General features: G+C 43.5%; 1 protein-coding gene across 1 annotated transcript in view; it reads left to right on the top strand.

Annotated features, from left to right (window-relative positions):
- The first annotated feature begins 8,564 nt into the window (after positions 1-8,564).
- The window catches only part of pdia4 (protein disulfide isomerase family A, member 4), a 46,465-nt gene continuing 32,923 nt past the window's right edge, over positions 8,565-22,106 (top strand). The window contains exon 1 of the mRNA XM_041185098.1: positions 8,565-8,812. Coding sequence (XP_041041032.1) covers positions 8,725-8,812 — 88 coding nt within the window. The 5' untranslated portion in view covers positions 8,565-8,724. The remainder of the gene's footprint in view (positions 8,813-22,106) is intronic.

The following is a 22,106-nucleotide window of genomic DNA, read 5'->3' as shown; positions in this document are numbered from 1 at the left end:
ATTGATTGTAAATGTTAAATTGAGGAAAAGTGGTGCTATGTATGAATTAGTAAATTCCAACAGTGCTCTTGGAACAATAGCCATTTACAAATGATCAGATAGCCCAAATTACTGACTGTCATGACCAAGAACAAACAGTTCCACTGCCTGGAACAGATCTACAAGATCAGGAAGTACTCAAACTCTTTTATCTGGAGTGGTCTGGAATTGTTATTTAAAGCCAAGAAAATGAAGGAGTTGTTATGTAATAAGAAGGCCTTCTTCTTATCTTGCAACTAAGATTTGCTTATCACCAAAATCCTAGAACTTCCATTAAACGCCATTATGTGTGTACCTACATGTTTTTAGAAAGCCCTGGACAACGTTCAGGCTCAGGCTGATAAGTGGCAATTAACATTCATGCCACACAAGTGCAAAGAAATGACCATCTTCAATAAGAGAGAATCTAACCATCTACCCTTGACATTCAATGGCATCACCATTGCTAAATCTCCCCTATCTACATCCGAGAGGTTACCATTGACTAGAAATTGAACTGGGTCAGCCATATAAATACCGTGACTACAAGAGCAGGTTAGAGGCTGGGAATTCCGCAGAGAGAAACTCACTTCCTCACTCTCCAAAGCCTGTCCACCATCTACAAGGCACAAGTCAGAAGTATGATGGAATACTCTCCACTTGCCTGGATGAGTGCGGCTTCAAAAACACACAAGAAGCTTGACACCATCAGGACAAAGCAGCCCACTTGATTGGCACCCCATCCGTCATCTTTAACATCTACTACATCCACCACCGATGCACATTGGCAGTGTGTACCATCCATAAGATGCAGCAACTGACCAAAGTTCCTACAACAGCAACTTTCTTTATTAATTCATTCACAGGATGTGGGCTTCGCTGGCTGGGCCAGCATTTATTGTCCATCCCTAGTTGCACTTGAGAAGGTGGTGGTAAACTGCCTTCTTGAACCGCTGCAGTCCATGTGGTGTAGGTACACCCACAGTACTGTTAGGGAGTTCCAGGATTTTAACCCAGCGACAGTGAAGGAACGGCAATATATTTCCAAGTTAGGATGATGAGTGACTTGGAGGAGAACTTCCAGGTGGTGGTATTCCCATCTATCTGCTGCCCTTGTCTTCTAAGTGGTAGTGGTCGTAGGTTTGGAAGGTGCTGTCTAAGGAGCCTTGGTGAATTCCTGCAGTGCATCTTTGTAGATTCTTAACACTGCTGCTACTGTGCGTCGGTGGTGGAGGGAGTGAATGTTTGTGGACATGGTGCCAATCAAGCAGGCGTCCTGGATGGTTTCAAGTTTCCTGAGTGTTGTGGGAGCTGCACTCTTCCAGGCAAGTGGGGAGTATTCCATCACACTCTTGACTTGTGCCTTGTATATGATGGACAGGCTTTGGGGAGACAGGAGGCGAGATACTCATCACACAATTTCTAACTTCTGACTTGATTTTGTAGCCACAGTATTTATATGGCTAGTCCAATTCAGTTTGCCCTGGGCTATGAACCAGCAAATGGATGACACTTATTTTATTTAGCTGAAATGGGCACAATATGTGTAGATGTTCTTTCTGTTTGCAAAGCACAGGGCCCTATCTATTAATATATGCAGCTTCCAGTACACACAAATGTGCCACAACATATGCCCAACTGACAATCCTATTTAGGATTATTTCGCAAATGTTGTCCAATCGCAGAATCACATTTCATAGAGATAAAAACAAAAAAACTGCGGATGCTGGAAATCCAAAACTAAAACAGAATTACCTGGAAAAACTCAGCAGGTCTGGCAGCATCGGTGGAGAAGAAAAGAGTTGACGTTTCGAGTCCTCATGACCCTTCGACAGAACTTGAGTGAGTCCAAGAAAGAGTTGAAATATAAGCTGGTTTAAGGTGTGTGTGGGGGGGAGAGAGAGAGAGAGAGAAGTGGAGGGGGTTGGTGTGGTTGTAGGGACAAACAAGCAGTGATAGAAGCAGATCATCAAAAGATGTCACAAACAACAAAACAAAAGAACTCATAGGTGTTAAAGTTGGTGATATTATCTAAACGAATGTGCTAATTAAGAATGGATGGTAGGGCACTCAAGGTATAACTCTAGTGGGGGTGGGGGGAGCATAAAAGATTTAAAAATATTTTAAAATAATGGAAATAGGTGGGAAAAGAAAAATCTATATAATTTATTGGAAAAAAACAAAAGGAAGGGGGAAACGGAAAGGGGGTGGGGATGGAGAAGGGAGTTCAAGACCTAAAGTTGTTGAATTCAATATTCAGTCCGGAAGGCTGTGAAGTGCCTAGTCGGAAGATGAGGTGTTGTTCCTCCAGTTTGCGTTGGGCTTCACTGGAACAATGCAACAAGCCGATGACAGACATGTGGGCAAGAGAGCAGGGTGGAGTGTTAAAATGGCAGGCGACAGGGAGGTTTGGGTCATTCTTGCGGACAGACCACAGGTGTTCTGCAAAGCGGTCGCCCAGTTTACGTTTGGTCTCTCCAATGTAGAGGAGACCACATTGGAAGCAACGGATGCAGTAGACTGAGTTGGGGGAAATGCAAGTGAAATGCTGCTTCACTTGAAAGGAGTGTTTGGGCCCTTGGACGGTGAGGAGAGAGGAAGTGAAGGGGCAGGTGTTGCATCTTTTGCGTGGGCATGGGGTGGTGCCATAGGAGGGGGTTGAGGAGTAGGGGGTGATGGAGGAGTGGACCAGGGTGTCCCGGAGGGAATGATCCCTACGGAATGCCGACAGGGGGCTGAAGGGAAGATGTGTTTGGTGGTGGCATCATGCTGGAGTTGGCGGAAATGGCGGAGGATGATCCTTTGAATGTGGAGGCTGGTGGGGTGATAAGTGAGGACAAGGGGGACCCTATCATGTTTCTGAGAGGAAGGAGAAGGCGTGAGGACGGATGCGCGGGAGATGGGCCGGACACGGTTGAGGGCCCTGTCAACGACCGTGGGTGGAAAACCTTGGTTAAGGAAGAAGGAGGACATGTCAGAGGAACTGTTTTTGAAGGTAGCATCATCGGAACAGATGCGACGGAGGCGAAGGAACTGAGAGAATGGGATGGATTCCTTACAGGAAGCAGGGTGTGAGGAGCTGTAGTCGAGGTAGCTGTGGGAGTCGGTGGGTTCGTAATGGATATTGGTGGACAGTCTGTCACCAGAGATTGAGACAGAGAGGTCAAGGAAGGGAAGGGAAGTGTCAGAGATGGACCACGTGAAAATGATGGAGGGGTGATGATTGGAAACAAAATTAATAAATTTTTCCAAGTCCCGAAGAGAGCATGAAGCAGCACCGAAGTAATCATCGATGTACCGGAGAAAGAGTTGTGGAAGGGGGCCTGATTAGGACTGGAACAAGGAATGTTCCACATACCCCATAAAGAGAAAGGCATAGCTGGGGCCCATGCGGGTACCTATAGCCACACCTTTTATTTGGAGTTGAAGGAGAAATTGTTCAGTGTGAGAACAAGTTCAGCCAGACGGAGGAGAGTAGTGGTGGATGGGGATTGTTCGGGCCTCTGTTCGAGGAAGAAGCTAAGGGCCCTCAGACCATCCTGGTGGGGGATGGAGGTGTAGAGGGATTGGACATCCATGGTGAAGAGGAAGCGGTCGGGGCCAGGGAACTGGAAATTGTTGATGTGACGTAAGGTGTCAGAGGAATCACGGATGTAGGTGGGAAGGGACTGGACAAGGGGAGAGAGAAGGAAGTCAAAATAATGAGAAATCAGTTCTGTGGGGCAGGAGCAAGCTGAGACGATTGGTCTACCGGGACAGTTCTGTTTGTGGATTTTGGATAGGAGATAGAAGCGGGCCGTCCGAGGTTGGACGACTATCAGGTTGGAAGCTGTGGGAGGGAGATCCCCAGAGGAGATGAGGTCAGTGACAGTCCTGGCTTGATGTTCAGTGATGGGGTCATGGTCCAGGGAGAGGTAGGAACAAGTGTCTGCAAGTTGACGCTCAGCCTCCGCGAGGTAGAGGTCAGTGCGCCAGACAACAACAGCACCACCCTTGTCAGCGGGTTTGATGACAATGTCAGGGTTGGACTTTCTGTTTCCCCCTTCCTTTTGTTTTTTTCCAATAAATTATATAGATTTTTCTTTTCCCACCTATTTCCATTATTTTAAAATATTTTTAAATCTTTTATGCTCCCCCCACCCCCACTGGAGCTATACCTTGAGTGCCCTATCATCCATTCTTAATTAGCACATTCGTTCAGATAATATCACCAACTTTAACACCTGTGTTCTTTTGATCTGTTGTTTGTGACATCTTTTGATGATCTGCTTCTATCACTGCCTGTTTGTCCCTACAACCACACCAACCCCCTCCACTTCTCTCTCCCCCCCCCCACCCACCCCCCCACCCCCCCCCCCCCCCCACCCCCCCAACCACCCCACCCCACCCAAACACCTTAAACCAGCTTATATTTCAACTCTTTCTTGGACTCACTCAAGTTCTGTCGAAGGGTCATGAGGACTCGAAACGTCAACTCTTTTCTTCTCCGCCGATGCTGCCAGACCTGCTGAGTTTTTCCAGGTAATTCTGTTTTAGTTTTGGATTTCCAGCATCCGCAGTTTTTTTGTTTTTATCTCTGTGTTTAATTGACTGCCACTGCTCTTCAAGAAATGCCTACCTCCTTGAAGAAGTTCTGTTCGTCTCTGCGACAAGATTTCCGTATCTCTCTTTTGCCTTACTCACCTTCATTGCTTTCCATTTCTCTCCTGGTGTTTGACAAGGTGTTTACTAAAACCCACTTTCACAGCCATATCTCCTTTCTCAGTGACTGTCTCCGTCTCCGACTTACCCCACATGGATTTCAACTGAAATTCCATCCCTCTTGTTTCGAACCCACCCAGGATTATAGGTATCTCCTAGGGACATAAAACGTTTCTCGGACATAAAATGTTCCGTCACATTCTGAGATCCACACTCAGTGCTATGCACCGCCATATGAACACACTCGACCTCTCCCTCCAGCAGCACCGCCGCACCCTTTATCAAAGCTGCCTAGTTTCATTTTATTCTTCGTCTCATCCGACGCCTCAACAAGAAACTTTTTCTCTTTCGCTCAAGTGCTAAGGAATGCAAGCTCCAACAACTCATCAACACCAACACCCATCTAGGACCCTCCTCCCCTGCTTGTCCCTCCGTCCCCACCCCATCTTCCAATCCCAGCTCCAGACGTGTATTCACTATACCCCCTCTCCAATACTGAACGTTCAGTGCTCAGCAAAGGACTTAGTTTCATACCCTTATGCCCTCACCTCAATGAATTTCGGGCTCGGCATGATGCTGAACTCTTCTTCCGCCGTCTTTGTCTCCGGGCTCACTTCTTTGGGCAGGAGTCCTCTCCCCGTTCAACGGATCCTTTCACCCACCTCCAATATTCTCCCTCCACCTGGACCCCTCCCTCTGGATTCTTACCTTCTCTTGATCTTTTCATTGAGAACTGTCGGCGCAACATTAGTCGTCTCAATTTCTCTGCTCCTCTCACCCATTCTAATCTCTCTCTCTCTGAACTTACTGCACTCCATTCTCTCAGGTCCAACCCTGACATTGTCATCAAACCCGCTGACAAGGGTGGTACTGTTGTTGTCTGGCAGAGGCTGAGCGTCAACTCGCAGACACTTCCTCCTACCTCTCCCTGGACCATGACCCCACCACTGAACATCAAGCCATTGTTTCCAGGACTGTCACTGACCTCATCTCCTCTGGGGATCTTCCTCCCACAGCTTCCAACCTGATAGTCGCCCAACCTCGGACGGCCCGCATCTATCTCCTACCCAAAATCCACAAACAGAACTGCCCCGGTAGACTGATCATCTCAGCTTGCTCCTGCCCCATAGAACTGATTTCTCGTTATCTTGACTCCCTTCTCTCTCCCCTTGTCCAGTGCCTTCCCACCTACATCCATGATTCCTCTGACACCTTACGTCACATCAACAATTTCCAGTTCCCTGGCCCCAACCGCTTCCTTTTCACCATGGACGTCCAATCCCTCTACACCTCCATCCCCCATCAGGATGGTCTGAGGGCCCTTAGCTTCTTCCTCGAACAGAGGCCAGAACAATCCCCATCCACCACTACTCTGCTCCATCTGGCTGAACTTGTTCTCACACTGAACAATTTCTCCTTCAACTCCTCTCACTTCCTCCAAATAAAAGGTGTGGCTATGGGTACCCACATGGGCCCCAGCTATGCCTGTCTCTTTTTGGGGTATGTGGAACATTCCTTGTTCCAGTCCTACTCCGGCCCCCTTCCACAACTCTTTCTCCGGTACATCGATGATTATTTCGGTGCTGCTTCATGCTCTCGTCGGGACTTGGAAAAATTTATTAATTTTGCTTCCAATCTTCACCCCTCCATCATTTTCACGTGGTCCATCTCTGACACTTCCCTTCCCTTCCTTGACCTCTCTGTCTCAATCTCTGGTGATAGACTGTCCACCGATATCCATTACAAACCCACCGACTCCCACAGCTACCTCGACTACAGCTCCTCACACCCTGCTTCCTGTAAGGACTTCATCCCATTCTCTCAGTTCCTTCACCTCCGTCGCATCTGTTCCGATGATGCTACCTTCAAAAACAGTTCCTCTGACATGTCCTCCTTCTTCCTTAACCGAGGTTTTCCACCCACGGTCGTTGACAGGGCCCTCAACCGTGTCCGGCCCATCTCCTGAGCATCCGCCCTCACGCCTTCTCCTCCCTCACAGAAACATGATAGGGTCCCCCTTGTCCTCACTTATCACCCCACCAGCCTCCACATTCAAAGGATCATCCTCCGCCATTTCCGCCAACTCCAGCATGATGCCACCACCAAACACATCTTCCCTTCACCCCCCTTGTTGGCATTCCATAGGGATCGTTCCCTCCGGGACACCCTGGTCCACTCCTCCATCACCCCCTACTCCTCAACCCCCTCCTATGGCACCACCCCATGCCCACGCAAAAGATGCAACACCTGCCCCTTCACTTCCTCTCTCCTCACCGTCCAAGGGCCCAAACACTCCTTTGAAGTGAAGCAGCATTCCACTTGCATTTCCCCCAATTTAGTCTACTGCATTTGTTGCTCCCAATGTGGTCTCCTCTACATTGGAGAGACCAAACGTAAACTGGGCGACCGCTTTGCAGAACACCTGTGGTCTGTCTGCAAGAATGACCCAAACCTCCCTGCCACTTGCCATTTTAATACTCCACCCTGCTCTCTTGCCCACATGTCTGTCATCGGCTTGTTGCATTGTTCCAGTGAAGCCCAACGCAAACTGGAGGAACAACACCTCATCTTCCGACTAGGCACTTTACAGCCTTCCGGACTGAATATTGAATTCAACAACTTTAGGTCTTGAGCTCCCTCCTCCGTCCCCACCCGCTTTCTGTTTCCCCCTTCCTTTTGGTTTTTTCCAATAAATTATATAGATTTTTCTTTTCCCACCTATTTCCATTATTTTAAAATATTTTTAAATCTTTTATGCTCCCCCCACCCCCACTAGAGTTATACCTTGAGTGCCCTACCATCCATTCTTAATTAGCACATTCGTTTAGATAATATCACCAACTTTAACACCTGTGTTCTTTTGTTCTGTTGTTTGTGACATCTTTTGATGATCTGCTTCTATCACTGCCTGTTTGTCCCTACAACCACACCAACCCCCTCCACTTCTCTCTCTCTCCCCCCCCCCCACCAAACACCTTAAACTAGCTTATATTTCAACTCTTTCTTGGGCTCACTCAAGTTCTGTCGAAGGGTCATGAGGACTTGAAACATCAACTCTTTTCTTCTCTGCCAATGCTGCCAGACTTGCTGAATCACATTTCATGTTGGGCACTGTTTTGAGTTTTGCAAGCACAGGGTGGTTGGGTACCAAAATGTCTCTTTTTTTCAGCAACTCTGTACTACTAAAAAAACTCTCAATATTTAGTTTCCCACCATCTAAAAATGCTCCATTTTCTATTCTTCCTAACAAGGTGACTAATCACATACTTACATTATACTCCATCTGACAATTCATGCCCATTCACTCAATCTCATTTCCCTTTGCAGCCAGGAACTCTCAGCTTACTTTTCCACCTTACATCAGCAAACTTAAATACATTACACATCTAAGCCATTAATATATACATGCTAATTGAAATCACCCAAGTCTGTATGATTGTAATGCATGAATTTGCAGTGTGGCCTATCCAGCAGTTGAACTGCAGTGAATAACCTGTTTTATTTCTTGATATAACTGACAAGTCAAGAATTAAATGGCTCATTGGAATTTTGTACATTATCTAAATTGTTGGCTGAAAACGTTTTTTACATCTACAGGTTGCTCAGATCGATTTTAATGTAGTCACTCAGAAATACCCACACCATAATCCAACAAGACTCGCCCATTCAAATCAATGCAGCCCTGGCCCGCCCACACCACTCCGCCACTCACCAACACCCACGTGGCGCTCTGCACCGGCAGCACTGCCTCCCTGACGTACAGAGTGGCACCGTCCCATTGGACAGCGCGACTGACCAATAGGAAGCGGGCAACTCAGAGATGCTGTCCAATGAAAGGGTAGAAACGGGAAAAGTCTATAAAAAGACGTGTGCTTTCCGCGCACGCGTGCCCGTTCACGGATAGACCCGCGAGATAGAGGAGGGGGCGGTTGAATAGAGAGACACAGACAGTTTGAGGGGTAAATAGCTCGAGCTTCTCCGGGCCTGGAACAGCATTAAGCTCGAATGGAGTTGAAGAAAGTATCGTCATCGCTGCTGCTGCTGCTTCTCTTCGCACAGCTCGCCCTGACCGAGCTGGCCCAGGATAAGCCGGGTAAGCTCTACACGGCCCCCATCACCTCCCCGGGGAGCTGCTAGCTGCACGGCCCAATGCGCGCAGAACTTGCGGGCGGTTTGAGGTTTAATTTTGGACTCTCTGCCGTGACAGTCGGTCCAGGTATTGAAGCACTACGACACCTACAGGTCCCAGGGCTTGACTTTGAAGTTCCTCCGAAACAAGAAATAAATCTGACCCTTTCGGACTAACAACAGAAGAAATCGAGAATTTCTTTTAAGTGTGTTGTATGAACAAAACCTCAGCACGTTGTAGGCAAAGTGCAATATAGGAGTAGACTATTCGGCGTCGAGCCTGCTCCACGATTCAATTAGATCATCCACCTCTACAACACTTTTCCTGCACTATCCCCTGATGTCATGTGTCACCAGAAATGTATCAGTTTCTGTTTTGACCATGCTCAGTGATTGAACTTCCACAGCCCTCTAAAGTAGACAATTCCAAAGATTCACCACCCTCTGAGTGAAGAAATTCTTCCTGATATTAGACTTAAATGGCTGTACCCCTTTTTCAGAGATTATGTCCCCTGGTTTTAAACTCACCAGCCATGGGATGCATCTTATCTATATCCACCCTGTAAGAATTTTGTAAATTTCAATGCGGTCACCCCTCATCCTTTGAAATTCTAAGGAGCACAAACCCAGTCTCCCCAATCTCTCCACATATGACAACAATCTTGCCATCCCAGTGATTAATCTGGTGAACCTCTGCTGCACTCCCTCTATGGCAGGTATATCCCTCCTTGAATGCGATCATCAAAACTCTATGGTATTCCAGGTGGGGTCTCACCAAGGCTCTATAACTGCAGTAAGACCTCTTTAGTCCTGTGCTCAAATGCCCTTGTGATGAAGACCAACACACCACTTACCTTCCTAATTGCTTGCTACACCTGTTAATGCATTGGGAAATAATTTGATTTGCAGAAAGAGATTGTTTTCTGTTCAATTTAGTTGTATGTTTACTAACCTGAAGTATTAGCTAACTTGTTCTAACGATACCACTAAACACAGGCATCTGTCCACTCTGACGTGTAATTAGTAGTGAATGTAACAGACATGTGAAACATGGGTAGTACTTTAGCATACAGGAAGCAAATAAACTTTTTTTGTATTAATCTCTGATGCTTTTAATTTTGATTGAGATGCTGTAGAAGTAACTTGTAGCTGTAGTGGTTGATGTTTGCTCACATTTGGGATCTGGGTTTGAATTCAGACAACATTGATTGGGTGAAATTAATCTTCGGTCTCTTATAAAATTAGCGTTGGGAGCTTTGGAAGTATTCCTAAAGAATAAAAGGGGTTTTGTTCTGCATTTGAGTTAATGGCAGTGCTTGTTGCTTAATTACTTTATTCTGGTCTCAAATAGCATTTGGATATAAATTTTTCTGATGTAAGAAATGGGAACATACCTTTAAAGCAAAGTTGTGAAATATAATTTTTTTGTACTTTAGCAAGCAGTGTTCCAAGTTCACACAAGAATGCACTGCAAAATTTAGCTGATTTAGGTTACAAATTCTTTTATACCTTAAAGTTGGTTAAATGCCTCGAGTTGATGGATGTGGGCAGCACAGCTGGTCATGTATTAATGTGACATTAGCATTTGTCTTGTGCTCAGTCCCTGCTTGCAACTGTTCAATTTCTGCATATGTCCCTGTGGTTGTTGCTGATGTTTTTTGTTGTTTGTTTCTATAGTCAAGGCAAAAAAAAATGGGGAGAGAAAGAATGGATAACCTTGTTTGCTGACTTCCTGGATGTAGTCATTATACTTTGGAATTGGGGTGTGAGTTATAGGGTGTGCTCAAATTCCTGGAGCCTTGCCAAATATTCTGTCAGGCCCCAGTGCCCCAAACCACCCCTTGGCCATCCAACATCCACTCAGCTGTATTCCTTGCTTCTCTAGTTAATCTAAATATTTTCTTTGAACTGCCTCCAGTAATTTTAATATTCTTAAATTGGAGAAACCAAACTGTGTGGTATTACTCAAGGCTGGACATAACTTGAGAAAAAATTCTGAACTTATGCACCTAGCTTTATATTACAAATCATTTTTCCTAATTGCCTTTGAGCACTGTACAGCTGTATCTAGTGACCAAAATTCTGCCATCTTTTTCCTGTTACAACACCCCAAGCACATTCCCCTTGAATATCCAATGCATCCTATACCAAATCTCAGCACTAAGTGGCTTCTGCAACCAATTGGCAGTAAATTAAACATGTGGCTTTTCTAGATCCTTTTCCATTGATCATTTCCCAATGTGTCTAATTTGGTGCGCTCTGCCAATTTAATCACCATGGACTCCATTCCATACTCCATAATAGGTGCAGTACCAACCTCAAGCACTATGTGGACAAGTGGCTGCTACTTGGGTACTTCTCCATGCATTACAGCTTACTGTTGATTGAACAGTCTATTTCTAATTCAGTCCATGCTGTGATTTGTGGAATAATATCAAACATGTTTCTGATATCCATTTATAAGACATCCACTATCTTGCCTGTATCTCCTCGGTCGTAACCACTTCCAAAGAAATCAAATGGGTTGGTTAATCACAGCCTGCTGCTTCTGCACACTGTTGAATACCTCTTAACACATGAGGATATTCTCTTATCCTTCATCAGTTTCAAATAATTTCTCATGAGAGGTGGCTCGTAGGACTAATTTGACAGTTCATGCTCACTTCCTCAAAGGCCATTTGTTACTTTTTGAACCTCCAGATTTTAGCCAAGCCCAGTGATGTCTGGAAAATACTGGTGACTGGACTCTAATCCTTAGAGTTATCATCTTGTAATTTTACAGGCTTCTATTGATGTTTACTGTTAACTGTTTCTTCAAGTTTGACTTTTCTCTATTTCAAAGTAGTGATTCACTATTTTAGTAACTACACTGTCCTCACTTACACCATGGTTGTAAGTTTATTAGTGGTTCAACACATCTGTATGTCTTGTTTGCTTCTAATGTGGTTTTGATCTGTTTTGGGTGTTTTGATCCGATTTGTTCTGTAGCTGCATTTAGCTCATGTTCTCAAAGCATTGCATTTTTCCAAACTTCCTAGCTTGCCTTTACAGACCTCTTTCCTGAACATTATGTACACTTTATTTCCTTCCAAATGCAATCCATTCTGTATTATTCATGCAGCATTTACTTTTGCTTCACCCAGGATGTGCTTCAAAGATAAACTGTGGTCTCATTTTTCTTTTCAAAATACTTTGGATGAAAAGAAATGGGAACATTTTTCCTATTATTTCCTCACATTTTAATGTATGCATGCATCCAGCTTACCCTTTCACTTTGTCTAAAACTAAGCTTTATAGTGGACTTCCTTCTTTGTTCTGTGATCTCTACCCTGAAAATTACATTATGGTCACTAGACCCCAGGCATTTTATTTCTTAACTGTTAATGTCAGGTGCATTACTGCACTCTTCCTTGGTATGTAGCCTCATATTCAGTTTTAGAATTGAGTCCTTTATGATTTCAATAGATTTCCTGCTCACATGAAAACTGTCCCCGTTGTACGGCTGATTCAAATTTGAAAAGTATCAAATCTATAATCGTCATTGAGGACCTGCATTCATACATTTAATGGCCTCTTGTGTAAGTATATTTACTTTTTGGATTGTTAGAAAAGCACAGCACGCCAAGCGGCAAACTTGCCCTTTTCTATCCTAAATTTACTGTTGCCCAACTACGTTTTGAACAGTTTTTTATATTTAATATTCCAGAACAAATTTGAAAAACCATATAAAATTCTGAATTGCAAGAACAGTCTGGTGAGTGCAGTGAGTTGATAATACTACACTAACCAGATGAGGTTAATAGCAGCATGTTGTCATACTAATTTTAGTGATGCTTGTATTTATTCAGCACCCTAACACAGCCAGGGAACCCCAAAGCATTTGACAACAATGGATCACAAGTACAGCAACCAATTGGCATACAGCAAACTCCCACAAACACAAGGTAAAAGCAAAATGCTGTGGGTGCTGGAAATCTGAAACAAAAACAGAAAATGCTGGAAAAGCTCAGCAGGCTTAACAGCATCTGTGGAGAGAAAAACAGTTAACGTTTCGAGTCTCCAATACTCTTCTTCAGACCTTTCAGCTCTGAAGAAGAGTGGTAAGGACTCAAAACCTTAACTGTTTTTCTCTCCACAGATGCTGTTAGACCTGCTGAGTTTTTCCAGCAATTTCTGTTTTTGTCCCACAAACAGAAAATGAGCGAATGTTGGCCAAGACACCAGGGGAGCTCCCTGCTTCTCTTTGAAAAATGCCATGGAATCTTCATCTGCCTGAGCAGGCAGATGAAGCATTTGTTCATCTCACTCGAGCATCATATAGCATTCTCTCTAGGAGCCCTAGATTATGTGCACAAATATATAGTGCAGTTTAAGCCTATAACATTCAAATGTAGAATGATGCCAACAGATCATAAAAAGAAGTTTTATTGTAGAAGAACTAAAAGGACAAGTGGAAATGCATGAAAATATTAGAATGGAAAACAAGCTGAATATAAATAGCAAACACAACTTCTTCTCTAGATTTTTTGCCAGTTTCTTTTTAATCTTTCACCTGGTTCTTGACTAACTTGTCAGAGGGAATCGTTTTTATTGTGAAAACCTCTATTAGGTCTTAATGTTCCAGGGAGAACAATCCTAACTTAACAAACCACCTAATAACTGAAGTCCCTCATTTATATAGAGTTCATCATTCTGTACCCTTTCTAAGACCTTTTGCATCTTTCCTGAACTGTGGTGCTCAAAATCGTCCACAGTGTAAGGCGTATCCAATGATTTTATAAAGTTCTGGAATGATCTCTTATGTTTTGTTCCTCTATTTATAAACCAAAGTAACTTGTAGGCTTTTTTAACCAACTTATCGACTTGCCCTGTCATCTTTAAGGATTTGTGTTGTTCCAAATATCTAGTTTGTAATTCATATGTTTTGGAATATAACTTTTAGGAATTAAAATTTCAACTATAGATAAATGAGGTATCTGGTTAAGAAATTGGTAAGCATCTCAAGTGAATGCACCTCAAACAAGCTTGGACCTAATTGCAGTTAAAAGCTTAACCTATTTATCTTACAAGGTCAGAGGTTGAAGTGCAAAGCTTAAACAAAGAATGGCGTATCCCTGGCCCTGTAATGGAACCAAAAGATCTACCCTTACTTCAATAAAAGATTTAAATTGTTTATGTAGTTCCCAGATGAGAAGAGGAAATTGAAAGCTGGTTGTGAACACCCTCTTTGATGGGGACAGAAATGCTGGAGAAAGTTTCTTAAACTCCATTAGCAATATGACTTATTCATATGCAGTACAGAATCAAAGAATTGTGTTGAAGGTAAAATATTTTTTGTTTCTGTTTGAATCAATCCAAAACATGCCACATTACCATAGAGGTAGTGATTCAGGGTGGAGCCTTGGTTAGAAGGTTTTTTTATTTAAGCTATCTGTGTGTTTGCTGACAAAAGCAAGCTGTTCAGTTTGGGAACAGACGGACAGCTGCATGTAGACTGCGTCTCATTAGATTGAGGGAAACAACAAGGGAGTCAGTTAAGCCTGCCCTTTAAGCAGAGAAAATACTAACTTCATTCACCAGGTGGGATGCAGGTTGAGCTCAATCTCTTTGGATTTCATGAGGGAAAAGCAGCTAGAAGATTTGCTCTAACTGACAGCCAGTGGAAGGAATCTACAGTGCTCCTCACAGACTTGTGGCAGAAAGCAGTCAGCAGATTTAGCTTGGAAAACAGTGGGAAGGCAGTTCAGTATCTACTGGCAACATGAACAAGGAACCCAGCATCCACAGTCATGAGGTCTGTAAAGAAAAGATGGAGGGTCACGTAGACAAAAAGCTGATGGAAGGATTCCCATAGAATCTTATCTAGAGGAATAGCTGGTATACGGAGGAGAATTAGTGAATTCTGGAGAGCTGTGGTGTACTTTTGGTTTGTCCCCAAAAGAAGTGAATGAACCTTTAAGATTGTTGTAATGTATAAAGGAATTCTGGGTCTGGGTGAGAGGGTGGATGGAGTAATATGTAGAACTGAGTTTATAACATAGGTCTTTATACGCTACAATGTTAGTTGTGCTTGTTTAATTTCTCTACATGCAGTAAAGTTTGCTTTTGTTTTAAAAACATGAAATCATGTGGTATAGTCCTGTTGGTTAATTGCGTGTTTGGATTTCTTCTTAAAATGTTAATGTTCCTTGACAGGATTGCAACAATATGTATGACACCAAAATTGCTCACTACACTTCTCAAAATTACATATCTTTCCACACGAGTCCTCCCACTTCACTGCATTGAAATCTGTATGCCATGTTTCTATCCATTTTGCTATTTACCATTCTGAAGCCTATGAACTATATATTAAGGGAAAATCAAGCAAAATACGCACCTTGGCAGTTTTGACAAGCATACATGGGCAGTTTCTCACATTGTCAGGTAGATGCCAGGGTTGTACTAGCTTGACCAGTACAGTGGCTAAATTCTGGAGCACAAGTCTTACAGCACTACTGCCAGCGTGTTGTCATGGTCCATGTTTTTTTTTTGTTGTATCCAATCATTTCTTTAACGTGGAGTAAATGGAATAGGCTGAAGATGAGATTGTAATTGAGACCTTAAGAAGTAGTAATGAAGCATCCACTTGGCACTTCTGGCTGAAGATTGCTGCGAACATTTGAACCTTGGAGATGTATATAGATCAGCTACCTCCCACTAGTTGTTTAATTGTCCACCACTATTTAATACTTGTTATATCAGGATTGGAGAGTGATCTGTGAAATTATGTAGCTCTGACTAGCAGGACTTTCCAAACCGTGGGTTGCGATTTCCAGTTGGGTCGCAAGCTCTGAGGCAGCAATTCCTGCTGTTGTGGTTTTTTTTTAAGAAAAAGCCCTGCAGTTTAAACAATTTCCACCATGCTGATTACTGATTGTGGTGGAATAGAACTGCTGCTCCTGGTCACTTCTGAATGCCCGGTTTTGAGATGCTCGATCTATTGAGTCTATTCCATTTAACATGGTGGTAGTGCCACACACCACAATGAAGGGTGTCCTCGGTGTGAAAAGTAAGTTTCATCTCTACAAGGACTGTGGTGGTAACTTCTATCAATACTGTCACGGAGATATGCATCTAGGATGGGTAAATTTGAGAGAACAAGGCAACTCGTGTTGGTTCTCTCGTCACCTATGTCCTTCAGGTATGACCAGCTCAATCAGTAGTGATACTACTATGTCACTCTTAATGATGAATGTTGAAGCCTTCCATCCATCCTGTGCTCTTGCTACTCTCCATGCTAGTTTTTAAGTGGTGGCCAATATAGTGGGTACTGATTTATAAGCTGAGGTAAGCGATAATCAGCAGTTTCTTTGTCTGTGTTTGACCTGACCCATGACAATTCGAAGTCCAGAGTCATTGTTGTGGATTCCCAGGCTCACTCTGTCCTGACTGTATACCACCATCCTGCCAACTCTGGTTGGTCTGCTCTGCCTGTGGGATGCCGAGTCTGGGGTGTTATCTGAAAGATTATGGGCTGAATCTTCCAGTTGGCGTGCGGGGCGGGCCTGACACGCCAATGCATAAACTGACGCGCGATGATGCATGGCGTGCGTCATCTCGATACTTCGTTCGGCAGGCACGCATCAGAGACAGCTGCACGCCTGCTGAAATGTCAGCGGCCTATTAAGGCCATTAAGAAACTAATTGAACTAGTTAAGAACACTGCCCATCCAACCTTATGGTTGGCTGGCAGGCGAAGCGGCCTTTGCGTTTTTCAGGAAATCTTATCCACGGGCAGGATGAGGTTTCCTGAAGCTGTTATAAAATAAAATTTTCCAAACTTTGCAAACATGTCTCAGCTCATGTGAGAGGAAGTGTTTAAATACATTTTTACTTCATTTGTTTAAATATTTTATAAGCTATTCAATCTCCCCAAGGCAGCTCCATGCCTCAGGGAGATTGCTGTGCTCTTTTGCACGCATGTGTGAAAGAATGCAGGCTCTGATTCCAACCACCCCCCCCCAGCCTTTCCGCCTGCACAGGTCATGCTGAGCTACCAACCACGCGTTATGCTGGGTGGGCCTTCATTGGCCAGCCCGCATAAAATGGTGGCGCACAGCTGATTGCAGGCGGTGACCTACTTTGCTTCTGCCTGCCATAGGAAAATTCTCCCCCATGATACTGTGATTGCCTGCCAGAATGTTACTAGTCTGTAGAGAAGCTCTCCCAATTTTGGCACAAGTCCTCCGATGTTATTGAGCAGGATTTGTAAAATTGACTGGGCTAGGTGCAGCTTTTGAAATGTTTGAATCTGCCCTGTAGTCTTTCTGGCTTTATTCTTATACCCATATGCTTGTAGTCATTTGATACTACTGAGTGACTTGCTATGACATTCGAAGGGCAGTTGAGAGCCTGCTATACTGCTGTCTGTCCAAAGTCTCATGTAGGCCATAGGAACATAGGAGCAGGAGTAGGCCATTCAGCTCATTGAGCCTACTCTGCCATTCAATAAAATCATGACTGATCATCCAGTTCCATGCCTTTTTCCTACACTATCCCCATATCCCTTCATGTCATTGGTATTTAGAAATCTGTCAACCTCCTCTGCTTTAAACATACTCAATGACTGAGCTTCCACAGCCCTCTGGGGTAGAGAATTCCAAAGATTCAAAATCCTCTGAGCTTAAAAATTCTCCTCATCTCGGTCCTAAGTGGCTTTCCCCTTATTATGAAATTGTGTCCCCTGGTTCTAGGCTCTCCAACCAGGGGAAACATCTTACCTGCATCCACCCTGTCTATCCCTTTAACTGTTTTGTAGGTTTCAATGAAAGCACCTCTCGTTTCTTCGAAAACTGAACGAATACAGGCCCAGTTTACCAATCTCTCTTCATAGAACAGTCCTGCCATCCTGGGACATTCCATTGCCTTCCTAGTTACTTGCTGTACATGCAAGCTAATTTTGTGATTCATGTACAGGGACAACCAGATCACTCTGTATTGCAGCATTCTGCCATCTCTCCATTGAAATAATATTCTGCTTTTCTGTTCTTTGCACCAAAGTCGGTAGCTTCATACTTTGCCACATTCTATTCCATCTGCCAAACATTTTCCCACTCAATTAACCACGTCAGCAGATTTGGCTACAATACAGTCAATCCTTTCATCCAAGTCATTAATACAAGATCATAAATAGTTGAGGTCCCAGCACTGTTCCCTTTGGCACTCTATTCATAGTTTATCAACGTGAAAATAATCTATTTATCCTGGCTGTTTCCTATTAGTTAGCCAATCCGCTATCCATTCTAATATATCGCACCAACACCATGAGCTCTTGTGCAGTAAATGGCACCCTATTGAATGTCTTTTGGAAATTTGGTAGCCCTTTATCCACCCTGCTGGTTACATGAATTTGTCAAAAATTATTTTCCTTTCACAAAACCATGTTGACTCTCTGATTTTCTGGATATCCTTCAACTACCTCCTTATTAATGAATTCTAGTATTTTCCCAAGGACAGATGTTAGGCTAACTGGCCTATTGTTTCTATCTCACACCTTTCTTGAACAGATGGTTTGCGGTTTTCCAATCTGCTGAAACAGTTCTAGAATCTAGGGAACTTTTGGAAGATTGCATCCACTATCTCTGCAGCCACTTTAAGACTGAGGATTCAGGCTATCAGTTTCTGGAAACTTGCCAGCCTTTATTTCTGATAGTTTTCCCACTACCTTTTCCCTAGTGATTGTTTTAACTTCCTCCTGCCCTTTTGCTGCTTGATTTTCTCCTATTGTTAGGATGCTTTTTCTATCTTCTGTGAAAACAAATACAAAATATTTGTTCAGAGTCTCTGCCACTTTTAGTATCCCAGCCTCACCCTCGAAGGGACCAAAGCTTGATTTGGCTACTCTCCTTACTCTACATACTTGTGGAAGCTTTTCTTTTATTTCTTGCTAATTTTCTCCAATAGTCCAATGTCTCCTTTTTAATAATTATAGTCATCCTTTTGCTGCTTTGTAAAATTTTCTTAATCTTCTGGGCTATCACTAATCTTGAAGCCTTGTATGTCTTTTTCTTTCATTTAATACCATCTTTAACTTCCTTTGTTAACCACTAATGATGCATTGTTCACACACCCTATTTTCTTCTCAATAGAATAGATCTTTGAAAATTATGAAATATCTCCTTAAATGTCTGCCACTCCTTTACTGTCTTAAAATTCCACTCTAGCCAACTCTGTCTTCACACCTTTGTAATAAGTTTAAGACTCTTGTAATGAACCCATGTTTCTTACTTAATTATAAATACACTCATGTTATAGTTCTTACCCAGAGGATCCTTTACTAATAAGTCATTCAATAATCTTTTCATTACACGTTATCAGGTCTAAAATAGCCTGTTCCTGGGTTGGTTCCAGAACATATCGTTCTATGAAACTCTGCCACATACACTCTATGAACTCCTCCTTCAAACTATTTTTGCCAATTTGATTCATCTAATCTATGAATATTAAAATCATCCGCATTTATTGTAATACCTTGCTTACAAGCCCCCATTATTTTGTGATTTATACCTTATTCTACAAAATAGCTACTGTGGTTGGTGGGAGAGCAGGGGGTGCTATAAATTACACCTGCCAGTGATTTCCCTTTATTTTTAATCTCCACCCAAATTGATTCTACATCTTGATCCTACAAACCAAGATCATTTCTCATTACTGCACCGACTCATCTTTTCATAACAGAGCCACCCCACCAACCTTTTCTTTTCCTCCTTGTTCTTCTAACAAGTCAAATAACCATGAATATTCAGGTCCTAGCCCTGGTCACTTTGCAACCATATCTCTGTAATGGCTATCATATACTCATATTTATTTCTATTTTTGCTATAAATTCATCCATCTTGTTACAAATGCTGCATGCATTCAAATAAAGAGCTTTTAATTCTGCCTTTTCACCATTTCCCCCACTCTGACCTTATGCACTGTCTTCCTGTCACATTCTGATTATCATTATCTGTGTCACTACCTTCTACTATTGCCTTGTCCTTTCTCTTCAACTTTCCAAATCTCCCCTCACATGAAACCCCACCCCAACTCTATGACCCTAGTTATGCAATTTGTCAGGACACCAGTCCCAGGGTGGTTCAGGTGAAGGCCATTCCACAGATACAGCATTCTCTTTCCCCAATACTGGTGACAGTGCTCCATGAGTTGAAACCCATTTATCCAGGTATAATCCAGAGATTATGACCTTTTTTACTCCTTCAGCAGAATGTCTTAGTCCTACCTACCTAAGATACTTAGATGGTGTCACCACTGGATCCTTTCCCTCCCAGCGCTGAGGAAATTTCCTTGCCCTTGGCATTGGACAGGCAACACAGCCTTTGGGACTTGGTCTTGGCTGCAGAGAACGGTACCTATCCCCCTAACTATACTGTCCCCTACTACAAATACATTCCTTTTCCCAACCCTCCCTCCCCATCCTTCTTGCTGTTCCTGCTCTCGTCCACACAAGTTGCAAGAACCTCAACCCTGTTGGACAATTGCAGGGACTGAGGTGCCTCCATTGCTATCTTCCAGATCCCCATACATGCCTCTCTTATTCATACCCATTGTCCCTGACCATGGAGCAAATCTGAAGTACCTAACCTAAGGAGTGTGGCTGTCTCCACTGCAGAAGTCTGAAGCTTGGTCTCCAGCCCATCAACTGAGCTGAAGTTCCTTGAGTTGCAGATGTGGTTGCTATAGATTGCGCAGGTGCGTGCTGCAGCTGAAATACATCAAGTGCTTTGCAATCTTTATTTGGTTTTTATTTAACTAATGAGGTTTCAAGTTTAGAAATATCACTCAACAATTATCCATGGTTATGTTTTGGAGTTTAATTAAACTTTAAATTTAGTACAATACTTCTATCTCCCCAATACCAGTTTAAACTACTACCCCAGTTTAGAAAGAAGGAAAAAGCTTAAACCTCACCAATCACCTAGCTACTTAAGACCATAAAACATAGGAGCAGAAATTAGGTCATTCAGCCCATCGAGTCTGCTCCGCCATTCAATCATGGCTGATAGGTTTCTCAACCCCATTCTCCTGCCTTCTCCCCGTAACTTTGATCCCCTTACCAATCAAGAACCTATCTATCTCGGTCTTAAATACACTCAATGATCTGGCCCCCACAGCCTTCTGTGGCAATGAATTTGATAGATTCACCACTCTCTGGCTAAAGAAGTTTCTCCTCATCTCGGTTCTAAAAGGTCTTCCCTTTACTCTGAGGCTGTGCCCTCGGGTTCTAGTCTCTCCTTCTAATGGAAACATTTTCCCCACGTCCACTCTATCCAGGCCTTTCAGTATTCTGAGAGTTTCAATCAGATCCCCCCCCTCATCCTTCTAAACTCCATCGAGTATAGACCCAGAGTCCTCAAACGTTCCTCATGTTAAGCCTTTCATTCCTGGGATCATTCTCGTGAACCTCCTCTGGATTCTCCCAGGGCCAGCACATCCTTCCTGAGATACGGGGCCCAAAATTGCTCACGATATTCTAAATGTGGTCTGACCAGAGCCTTATAAAGCCTCAGCAGCACATCCCTGCTTTTATATTCTGGTCCTCTCAAAATAAATGCCAACATTGCATTTGCCTTCCTAACTACCGACTCAACCTGCAAGTTAACCTTAAGAGAATCCTGGACTAGGACTCCCAAGTCCCTTTGCACTCCAGATTTATGAATTCTCTCCCCATTTAGAAAATAGTCTATGCCTCTATTCTTCCTACCAAAGCGTATGACCTCACACTTCCCCACTTCTTTGCCCATTCTCCTAACCTGTCTAAATCCTTCTGCAGTCTCCCTGCCTCCTCAATACTACCTGTCCCTCCACCTATCTTTGTATCATCTGCAAACTTAGCCAGGATGCCCTCAGTTCCTTCATCTAGATCATTAATGTATAAAGTGAAAAGTTGTGGTCCCACCACTGACCCTTGCAGAACTCCACGTCACCGGCCGCCATCCTGAGAAGGACCCCCTTATCCCCATTCTCTGCCTTTTGCCAGACAGCCAATCTTCTATCCATGCTAGTACGTTGCCTCTAACACCATGGGTTCTTATCTTATTGAGCAGCCTCCTGTGCGGCACCTTGTCAAAGGCCTTCTGGAAGTCCAAGTAGATAACATCCATTGACTCTCCTTTGTCTAACCTACTCGTTACCTCCGCAAAGAATTCTAACAGATTTGTCAGACATGACCTCCTCTTGATGAAACCATGCTGACTTTGCCCTATTTTACCATGCAC

This window comes from Carcharodon carcharias, chromosome 3 (assembly GCF_017639515.1).
Source record: "Carcharodon carcharias isolate sCarCar2 chromosome 3, sCarCar2.pri, whole genome shotgun sequence".
Lineage (NCBI taxonomy): Eukaryota > Metazoa > Chordata > Chondrichthyes > Lamniformes > Lamnidae > Carcharodon > Carcharodon carcharias.
Note: the sequence above shows the minus strand (reverse complement) of the source record. Positions and strands in the feature narration are given on the sequence as shown.